General features: G+C 41.6%; 1 protein-coding gene across 1 annotated transcript in view; it reads left to right on the plus strand.

Annotated features, from left to right (window-relative positions):
* SLC12A9 (solute carrier family 12 member 9) overlaps nt 1-11294 on the plus strand; it is an 843978-nt gene that overhangs the window by 212308 nt on the left and 620376 nt on the right. Inside the window, exon 4 of the mRNA XM_044076336.1 lies at nt 4930-5229. Coding sequence (XP_043932271.1) covers nt 4930-5229 — 300 coding nt within the window. The remainder of the gene's footprint in view (nt 1-4929; nt 5230-11294) is intronic.

Below are 11294 nucleotides of genomic sequence, written 5' to 3' on the forward strand. Positions count from 1 at the left end.
ATGCCCTTGGGCAGATAGCCTAGTATGAACCTATGAACCTATTATTCTGGCTGTATTGGTTGTGTTTTTTGTTGCGGTTAGGGAGTCCAACTTTATGGTGAGTCTTTTTGATAGAGGTAGTGACTTGGAGATCAAATTTAAGCTGATTGTCTATAAAGACTCCCAGCAGTTTGGTGCTAGGTTCAGCAGTAATAATAGTGCTATTGCTTGATAGGATGGAAAATGTAGTTGTGAGATTGATAAGGTTTTTTGGGAGTAAGAGTAGGAGCTTAGTTTTCTTGGGGTTGAGAATTAATTTATCATCACAAAGCCTTGTCTCTGTGGTGTTGAAGGATGCTTGGGTAGTAGTAGAGTGGAGGTCAGATGGATTGTCTACAATGGTGATGACAGTCGAATCATCTGCATATTGTACAGTTGTGGAGTGAGGACAAGAGATGTAAAGTAGGTTAATGAAAATATTGAAGAGCAGTGGACCAAGTATAGATCCTTGGGGATACCCATTAGGATGCTTGGGGGGGGGGGTAGAGCAGAGTGCCATTTAACAGTTTGCTGGTGGTTAGAGAGAGAGCTAGAAAACCAGGATATGGTGGGAGGAGAGAAACTTAAATGAGAGAGTTTGTCTAGGAGGGGGGGATGGGAGACTGTGTCAAAGGCTTTGGACATGTCGAGGAACAGACTTGAAACTAGTTTATTGTCACGGGCCAGTGATACAGTATTGATGAAGGATATTAGTGCAGTTGTAGTACTGTGTTTAGGATGAAATCCATCTTGTGTCTGTGTTAGAAGGTTCTGTTGGAGAAGGTGCTGCATTATCTGCTTGTGAATGCATTTCTCAAGAATCTTGGAGAGGGAAGACAGTATAGCAATTGGTCTGAAGTTTGATATATCAGAAGAATTACCTCTTTATGTATAGGTAATGTATAGAATGTTTTCCATGTTGCTGGAGCATATGATTCAGAGATAGATGGGTTGATCAGGATAGATACTGAATAGGCTAGAGGTTCAGCAGCAATCTGTAAGAAGTAGGAAGGTAGATTATCAGCTGAGGGGGAGCAGGGTTTGAGTTTAGAGAGTAGAGATTTAATATAGTTAGTTGAGACTGATGTAAGGGGAAAAAGAGAAGGGTAAGGAGGAGAAGTTGATAATGTGGGGTTATTAGTATTTTTTTTTAGTGGGAAGAGCATTAATTATGGTAGTTATTGAGTCAATAAAGTGATTGTTAAATGCAGTGGGAGTTTCTTTAGGAGTTTTATTTGGGCATGGGATAGGAGGGGAAGGGTTACCTGGATGCAGTATATGATTGATTGTGTTCCAGAATTTTTTAGGGTCAGATTTTAGGGTAGTGGGAGGGTTTGCGTAGAAGTTGATCTTGTCTTTTCTTTATTTGATTTCTAAGTTCTTTATAGGTCTGTAGAAGAGTCTTAGTTTTAGTCCATAATTTCCATATCCTGTCATGTTTTTTCATCAGGGCTGTAGTAGATTTGGTCAGCCAAGGAGCGGTGTTAGCTTTGATTTTGATTGTACGGAGAGGAGCAAGGGAGTTGAGTATGTTTAGAAAGGTGGAGTTGAAAGAGTGGACAGCCTCATCTAAGGGGAGTTTAGTGAGATGGGACCAGTTAATTCTAGAGAGTTGGTCAGTGAAAGAGACAGGACTAAAAGATAAGATTTTGCAGGAAGTGATAAACCTGAATTTCACTCTTCTAGATGTGGCCTCAGCAAGAAAGTTCCACAAAATTCTAGGCCTCGTAGCACCACTAGCCAGACTACACATTGGAAAAATTCAGTGGTATTTGAAGAATTGTTGGATCTTCATTCCTTGGATTTCTAGGTACTGGTACTGGGATTTGTGAAACAGGAGCAGCAGTGCTGGAGGGATCCACTGTTTCTGAATCCAGGATTCCCTTCCTTCCTTTCCCTCTTGAGACCCCAGTCCAATTTGCCAATCTATCCAGATGGTTTCTTCATTTTTTTTCTGTAAGTTTCTTCAGATATTGTGTGTGGAGTAGTGTCCATGGAAGTTCAAGTGAAAGGATTTTAGGGTCCGCAGATATGCCAAAGTATATAAATGTAAGATATGTTTGCAGTAATTCATTCCTTAAAAGTTCTTCACCGCTTACTGACTCTGGGTCCTCTTCTAGTGGTCACAGACAACACTACAACGATGTGGGACCTGAACAAACAAGGGAGTACAATGTCATACCCTTTTTGCAGGTTGGAAGTGATGGCCTGGGAACTGGCTGTACAGCATTCTGTCGCTCTTTAGGCCTCGTACATTCCATCAGAACAAAACACAATGACAGACTAAGCAGATCCTGGACCAGACCCTCAAGAGTGGAAGCTCCATATAAATCATACTATCGATCTTCCAGTGTTCTTTTGTGATCTGAGAAACAAGGGAGAAAGATTCTACATCAGATGCGCACAGGCAGCTTAGCTACTGTCTTGACAGAACAAAGCCCTTTGGGACTGCTGAATGTTTTTTTTTGTCCACAGTATAGGTGCTAAAAAATTTCATCCTGTCTTATTGTCCGATGGTTGTTTTCTGTTACTCCCACCATGGTAAATCTTTTCCAGACAAGGTTAAGGATCACTCGACTTGGACCTTTATCTGTTCAAAGGCATATTGGAAAGGGGTGGACTCTAGAAGCATTCTAGTGGTAGCAACCTGGTCATATAAACATAACTTCACAAAGCTCTGGAAACTGGATTCCTTTTCAAGGTCCAGAGCATGCTTTGCTATGACCATTCTCGAAAGGCTGTTGGATCCCTGTCCTCCTACTTCCCAGGTAGGATAAGCTGTAGAAATCTATCCAAAATGCCACTGTGGCAGTGGAAATGATGAACCTAGTACATAGTACAGATATGCAAGTTCTACTTACCTGTAGCAATAGAATTCCTCACTGCCTCAGTGGCAGGACCCACCTACTGTCCCTCAGACAGTGCATAGTTGAGATGGTTTCAACTTCTTTGATTCCATTGTTATTGAATTTGTTTTTTGTATGATATTGTGATTGGCTGCAAATGTACTCTTGGTAGATGATTCTAGCTCCAGGTAGGTACTTTCCTCTCCTTCTTTGTGGAAGTGAAAAAGCCTTAAGATTCACCTCCTGTGACAGCTGAAGGCTTCCCTGTCAAGATATGGGCAGGAATGTAGAGGATAGGGCGTCTGGGCTTTCAAATCTTGGCCAGTACCGAGTTATCTTAGCAGATAACCCTTGTTACAGATAAGTAGGACTTGGTCATCTGTACTTTGCCATATAAGCATTTATCCTTTTTAAGTGTTCAGAATTCCCAGTGCATTGTTCGTTATGGAGTCTTCTTTCTCTCTCTCTCTCTTTTAACAGTTTCATCTCCTTTGTTTTATACATTAATTCTTTTGTAAACAAGAAAGGATTTAGCAGGAAATTTCTCCTTTGAAGTGCCTGTTATTGCATTTCCTGTACCTGTTGACTGGTTGCTTGCGCACCCATCCACTGTAGCTCAGCAGCTTCACAAGCAGTTGTCCACGTTATTCTGAAAATGGATCCCCCACATTTTCATCAGACTCTCTTTATTTTCATATTCATCATAAATGTCTTTTTTAAATCTTTATAGGAGTCCGTACTTTTCCATACCATTATGTTTCATAATCTGCTTATTTCCATCTTCATTGCACCAAAAAAAAAAAAAAAAAAAACTAAGTCATGAACACAAACATGATGTACTGTATTACCTTTTCATGGACCAACATAGGTTTCATATTTACTTCACTTTTGGGTGATGTTTTTATCAACATTTCTCAGAAAACTTTAAACCTTTTACAGCAGCAAGGGAGTGGGAATCTCCCAGTTGTCCTTCCTAATTGTGCCTTAGTCCGTATAAATTCCCACCTCTAATACCCTCTGAAAGAGGGACCTACTTTATAAAAATGGTGAAAAGTATACACCTGTACCACCTTGTGAACTCAACACTGAGAACATCTGTAAATATATATGGACATAAACTGTTGTTTACTTTGTACCTTTTATCCTGTTTTGGGGATCTAAATCCCTTGAGGCATTGTGTAAAGAGTATAAAGGTAACCACCTCCTTGATACTGCATTAGTTATCTTTTATTTTGTAAATTATTTGTATTTTTTTCTGTGTGTAATTGAATTTGTATTTTCTCTGAAATCTTGTGTGATCTTTTTTAAAAAAATGCCTTGAATTGCTACTCTTGTACCTCATATCTTGTCTGAGAATGGCCGTGAATGAGGCTAGCCCAGTTATATGTTAAACAAATGTAGAGGAGAAAAAAGAGCAAGTGTGTAGCTGCTGATTTTTGTTATTTTATGCACTTTAATTGTGATGGTCTGAACAATATTAGTCATACAGCACTTCTTTGTAGGATATGCAGACTTAATACCAAAGTTCTACTACATAAGCACACTGCACAGCTGTAAGTAAGCAACATTAAAAAAGTAATCTGGACCCATTATTTGTTGCCACTTTGTTCTTCGCAGAAAATGGAACATTATATTGTCTTTCTTTAGAACGTCTAAAAAAGGACCACAGTGAACTTTTGAAATGTGTATGGGATTCGAGTCAGTTAGGTTATTAAACCAGTATTAGCAGTCTTTCAAACCTGCAGGAGGAGGAGGGCTTGCTTTAGTGCCAAGAGTAATGATTTGTTCCTTGGGATGTGGGAGGATGATAATTCAGTTCATGTAAATGGGTGAAACTATTAGATGTTCCATTTACTGAGCACAACTGTATCATAGTTCACTGGCATTTGATGGAAAATCAGAAGCAGTAGGGCCATCTTAGTGATTCTTTGGTGGAGACAGTGGTGCAAGGCAAAGTTTGTCATCAGTGATGTAGATGAGGAAAAGCACAGAATATGGGAATTATACCGAGCACTTCCATAGTTAACTTTAAGGCTTGCACGTTGACTTTTTTTCTTCTTTGCAGGAAGTTCAGTGGCAGATGGGACCCATGCGCTTCCTCAAGGTTATCTGTACAGCGTGATGTATGCCTCCATAATTCTTCTGCTGTGTATGATCATATGCATGGTGGGTGCTGATATCTACTCCAAAGCCTCCTTTGTTACATTCCTCCTTGTAACTCTCATACTCATAACCATCCTAGTCAGCTTCTTCGCAGTGAAGCCACAAGAGATCCACATTGTTCATACAACAACAACTGGGACCAAAACCTACAACACCAGCTACACCGGATTCAATTCTTCCACATTTAGAGATAACCTGTTTGGTAAGTGTTTTGAATATATCTGCCACTGCATTTGAGCTATTTGCATGGAAGGTGGAAAACAGTGTTTCATTAAGGTACACAGATACTTGATTTTTTGGGCTTTGTGCGTATGGAAAGCTACTTTTGGTCTGAGACATAGCATTTATAATAGTGAAGCATGGAAGTTTTGAAGTTTTTCTGTGTTACAGAATGCTAAGAAATGCATGTCTGATATGCTACGAGAGAATTGTCACTGTATGTGTCAGATGGGCAATGGCTCCATTTATGTGCAGAAGGTGGCATAGGATATGGTCTGTCAGTATTGCTTGGCCATGTAGATTTCATATTAGTTGTACTGTGTGGAGAGTATGCATAAGACATGTAAATGAACTGCACAGCACTGTTGAAGAGAGAGCTTCCGTTATCATGTCACTATTGAAACAGCAGGAGGATTTTCAGGCATAGTGCTGGTGACCTAGGTTTGGTTACTAGCCGCAGTATAGGATAGGTCAGCTGGTTGGTGTGGTACTGATCTGTAAAAGCTTACTATTCTATGTTGAGGAGAGATGAAATGTTACAGGTATACTTTGCCTTATGACACATGCCAGAAACTGATTCCTGATACCTGAGTTGAGGCTGTGAGGAATTGGATACAGGACATCCAGTGCTGCATGCAAGTGTATGTATGTGTGGCATGTCACCACATATGTGGCAGTAGATGGGGGGGATCAAAATACAGGACATCCACTTTATGCATAACAGAGTACACTCATGACTTGCCATCACATGTGTCACTGAAGGAGGGAGGGATCAGATAGCACATGCATCATATGTGTAGCTGTGTGAATTCATGACCTGTCACCACTTGTGTTCCTGAGGGGAGGGAAGGATCAGATGTAAGGTATGAACTGAAGATGCTGCTGTGGGCACTCATCACCTCTCACATGCACTGCACATGCAATTGTGAGTACTTCTGGCTCGTCATCACATCACTGAGAGAAAGGAATGTAGGGCATGCACTGCACATGTAGCTTTGTGCACTTGTGACCTGCGTCTGCCAAAACATGTGCCACTGAGGGAGGAAGGAATTGGATACAGAGCATATGCTGCACATGTAGCTGTGTGCACTCATGATCTGTCATCACATGTCATTGAGGGAGGGATCAGGTGAATGACATACATGCACATGTAGCTGTGTGCAGTCATAACTTCTCTTAAAATGACATATGTGGAAACAGGCCAAGGTGCAATTAAAGTCCTATTATTCTCACTGTAATAAATGGTTTGTATTCTGTACAGGTTTCACCCTATCAGCATGGTCTCTACTTACACTTCTTTTCATAGGATCATAGGAGATTACTAGGCTATTAGCCCTAAAGCCCTTATAAGCCTAAGAGTTTAGCCCATGTTTAGATAAGTCCGCACCCAATGTCCCTGTCCAGCAGGGGCACTGGTGGAATCCCAGGAGTATATTTTCTGTTGCCCATCCAGTTATCTAGGTTGTGCTTAAAAGGGGTAAAGAGGTACTCTGCTTGATGTGGAGATGGAGTCTATTCTGTAGATGGGGATTCTCTAGGACACAAATATGTCCCGCCAATAAGTCTTATTGATGTTAAAGACCAGGTTGAGGCCACGCATATGGGTTACTCGAGTGGAGCTTGACTTGCGGATATGCAGCAGTCCTATCAAGGTGGGGTCCATGATCGTGATCGCCTTGTATGCCAAACAGAGGTCACCTCTGAGGAGTCTGTATTAAACTGAGTAGAGTGATAGGGCTTTTAGCCTATCTATGTATGGTAGATGTTTGAGGCCCTTGACTTTCCTGGTGAAGAACCTCTGTTTTCTCTCCAGCGAATACAGGGATGTTACGACCTCCTTCTCCCTGAATGAGATACCCTTACTTATGAGGTGGGCCATGTAGAAGGCTTTCTGTACAACAGAAGCAATGTGGTGGTCAAAAGTCAGGTTGCTGTCAACCTGGGTGCCCACATCTCTCACAAATGATTGCGTGCTTAGGACATTATTAATGTGCTAATTTGTGGGGATGTCACTCTCCCCATAGGGGATGATGATGCATTTTTTGGATTTCAGCTTGAGGCCATGCTTCTGGCACCAGTCATTTGTCTAAGTCAGACCCTATTGGAGGATGTCCACATCACTAGAGGAATTGATGACAGCACCCACCTTGCAGTTATCTGCAAACTTGGTCAGCCATAGGCCACTGGTTTTGGCCTGCACCTCAGAAAAGTATATCCCAAATAACAGAGGCTCAAACACCAAACCCTGGGTACGCTGCTTGTATGAGTCTACTGCTTGAGGTGGCTTCCCCAATTTTGAGTATGTGAGTTCTATCAGTGAGGCAGTTTGCTACACATGGATTGATGCCTAGTTGAAATAGTTTATCTGTTATGCCTGCCTGAGTGGGGAATAGTGTCAGAGGCTTTGGCCATGTCAAGGTTAGCAGTGTGCACCATCTTCCCCTCGTCCATGGCTTTGGTGACTGTCTCAAAGAAGTCTACCAAATTTAGCAGAAATTAACTCCCATTGACGAAGCCAGGCTGTGTGGGATCGAGTGTTTGGAGGTTGCCAGTGGCATTGTTAATGAGGTCCATGATCCGTTCCATGGCCTTGCTGATCAGGCTAGTTATCCTGATGGGTCTGTAATTTCCTGTATCGGTGGACGCTCCACCTTTTTGTAAAGGGATGACAGTGGCTGTCCTCCATTCAGCTGGGATGAATCAGTATTCAGGCTTTGGTTGAATACGGTGACTAATGGTGCTGCTGGTTCCTGCCTTAGTTCACATAGGATGCAGCCTGGGATGTTATTGGGTCCCATGGAGGCTGTATTTTTGCATTTGAGAGAGCAGTGATGACCTCTTGCCTAGATATAAGGGGAGAAGGGGGCAGGTACTGAGGATGTTCTGATGGGACAGAGGGATAAAGTTTTTGCTGAATCTGTCAGCCACAAGTTTGCTATATCTATGGCATTTGTATATGTGGTGGCCTTGACCACCAGTTCTGAATAGATCTGGGTGCTTCCATTGAGGTTGTGGACAAATGTGAAGAAGGCCTTATGATGGTCTCTAGTAGATGTGGCCAATTGGGACTCTTTGTTTGCTTTGGGGGATTTCACTAGTACTTGCTTGTTCAGTCTGAGGAGACATTGCTTCCAATTGGGCACCTGCTCCTTCTTGGTATTGGACAGCAATTTTTTTCCTTTTGTTATAGAATTTATTTTTTGCAGATGTCCACCAGACAGGTTTACTCTTCGTTGTGGAGGATGATTTAGTCCTGTTGGATATTCCTGATTCCATGTGTGATGCCCCTGCACTGGCCCAGTAATCAAGGAGCCTCAATCCTCACCACTGGCAACAGTGAGGGACGTACACAATGGGAGGATGACAAGTACACGCACAGTAAAGTACAATTTCCCTTAAGAGCACACAGGGATCACAGTCAGTCCGAGGGCTGGTTTCTCTCTCCCTCCTCCAGATCCCCAATAAAAATCCCCACTGGCACAGCTGTAGGGTTAAGATCTCTTGGGTCAAGTCAAGGCCTCCAGCACCCTCTCTGTCCAACCAGTGCTTCATGTCCCTGCCCAGTAGCTGACACACACACACTTAGAGATTTGATTTATATACAAACACACACACTTGGGGAAGTCTGGCACATGTTTACTAGGTATGCCCTCTTCTGCCTAGACTATAAGGCAGTTATCACTGCCATCAATCCCTCCTTATCAATTACTAGAAGGCCCTTACAAAGGGTGACCAATCCTGCTGTGTAGTGTTACTATTATCCAAATGGTAAGTGTGACCAAGAGCAAGGCTATTGGAGTGGCCTATAAAGTGTCACCAAATATATATGCAAGTACTGTAATAGCTTAAATATGTGTCACAAATATCGGCCACAAAGGTAAGTTTAAATATGTTTAATCTTCTTCTTCTTTCAGCTTTTCCTGGTTAGGGATCGCCACAGCGGATCAGCTGTCCGCCCATGATTGACAGTGGAGTTTTATGGTGTCGAGTTGCTAGCCCGGCGCCCAACCTTCCACAGAAGGCACACACACGCACACACACCTAGGGCCAAGTTAGAGTGTCCAATCCACCTACAGCATGTCTTTGGGATGTGGGAGGAAACTGGAGCTCCCAGAGGAAACCCACGTGACCACAGGGAGGACATGCAGACTCCGCACAGAAGGCACCCCAGCCAAGGATCGAACCAGAAGACCTCTTGCTGTGAGGCGGCAACACTAACCACTGCACCACCATGGCCGCCCAAGTTTAAATATGTTTAATAATAAATAATAAAAGAACAAGACAATACTCAATAACTCAACACAGTGAATACAGAGTTCAGAATTACAGGAGATATTTTAAAACAACATTGCAGGACAGTCTCAAATACAGAAAACATCTAATCTTTACTGTATTCCTAGCTGTATCTGAAAGATACTGTGCCCTAAATAACTTACTTAACAGAGCAACACGCAGGCAGAAGTGCTGAATGGATGTTTCTAGATCCAAGACCAAGTACAAAATGCCCAGTTTCTCTATCTGAGAGAGTTCTTAAATTAGTATCCCATAGTACTGCTGGGTTAGCCTTGATGACATCACTGTTTGACACCTGCCTTCAGTTTCCAGGCTAACAGAAACTAAGAATTTATCATGTCTGTGTGAGAAATACATCCCTCTCAGATGTGCAGCTGCTAGGAAGCAATAAAACACTTGACATTTTAAACCGAGTAATTAAAATTACTTTCCAGACAATAGAAAAACTTCTAGCTCGACACATTGTGTCTGCTTATTGAGAGAACACAATAATAAAACGATTCAGTTTTCAACTTTTTTTCTTGATGTTTTGCAAGTTAACTCTGTATGTTCCAGCTTCTGCTATTAAAACACACATTTGCACAGGTGTATAGTTTGCATACATTTCTGTTCTTTTCCAGTAGGATTCACTGTGGTTACATTCTTGAAGCTTAGTACATAAAATACAGTTCAACACTCATTTCTGCACCAGTAGTTTAATATACACATAACATATAGTTATCTTACATTTGTAAGACAAACATATGAATCATATTAATATTCACAAATGACATATGACAATTTCCAAAATTCCAGACAGCTGGGCTGGCAGTGTCACACCATGCATCTATATAAATGCTTGTATAGTGCTGTGAAGCTGTTTATACCATCCCTTAGGAGACTGTAATCAGCTTTGGAGAAGTTTTTATGTCTGATACTAGCTAGAGGGGGGTTGGGGAAGATGGTGACTTAGAAAGTTACCACTTTGTGGTTGGATCTTACCAGGGAGGATGATACTATAGGGATGCTGCACTAGTTACTCATGTTGGTTAATACCAAATCCAAGATATTATCACCCCTTTTGGGGGTATCGACTAGCTGTTCCAAGACATTTGCATTGACAAAATCAAAGAATCTCTGGGTATTGGTGTTCTGGCATGAGTATTTCTTCCAATCTTTTAAAAAAATATATCTTTTCATTAACTGAAGTTCCGGAAATTCTGTCGGCTATTAATAAGTGCAACATTGGTCATTGTTGTGTATTGTGATTATGTAATTAAGTTTAGCATATTTGCATATAAACATTGTAACAATTCATAGTGCAGCACTCTAAAAAAAATGACTGAAAAAAAGAAATAAAAAAAATACATATTATGGTAAAGTGCCAAGTGTATTGCCCTTTTTTATTATTCATTAGAATTCTGGACTTTCCCTGTAAAACTGGAGCAGCAATGTCCTTATTCATCACGCAAAACTGGGGTGGAGAAAGTGGGAACAAAGACAGGAAGACATGTATGCATGACTGATCAAAGCACCTGAGAGGTCTGTTGAGGGGAGGGAGCCAGAAAATTGGCTGAAATGCACTTGCATATCATGGTCTGAGAATGACTGCTGAGTTACGTTTTAGGTATACTGAGATATTAGCTGAGGGTGAGATAGGCAACAACTTGGTACATGTCCTTCGGTATTATAACCTCAGAATTATATTAGTGTGTGTGTGGTGTAACAGTGAACCTCAAAATTTGAGTGTGAGTGTGGATGTGACAGTATCCCAGG

This window comes from Protopterus annectens, chromosome 7.part0, assembly GCF_019279795.1.
Source record: "Protopterus annectens isolate FY-2018-M chromosome 7.part0, PAN1.0, whole genome shotgun sequence".
Lineage (NCBI taxonomy): Eukaryota > Metazoa > Chordata > Ceratodontiformes > Protopteridae > Protopterus > Protopterus annectens.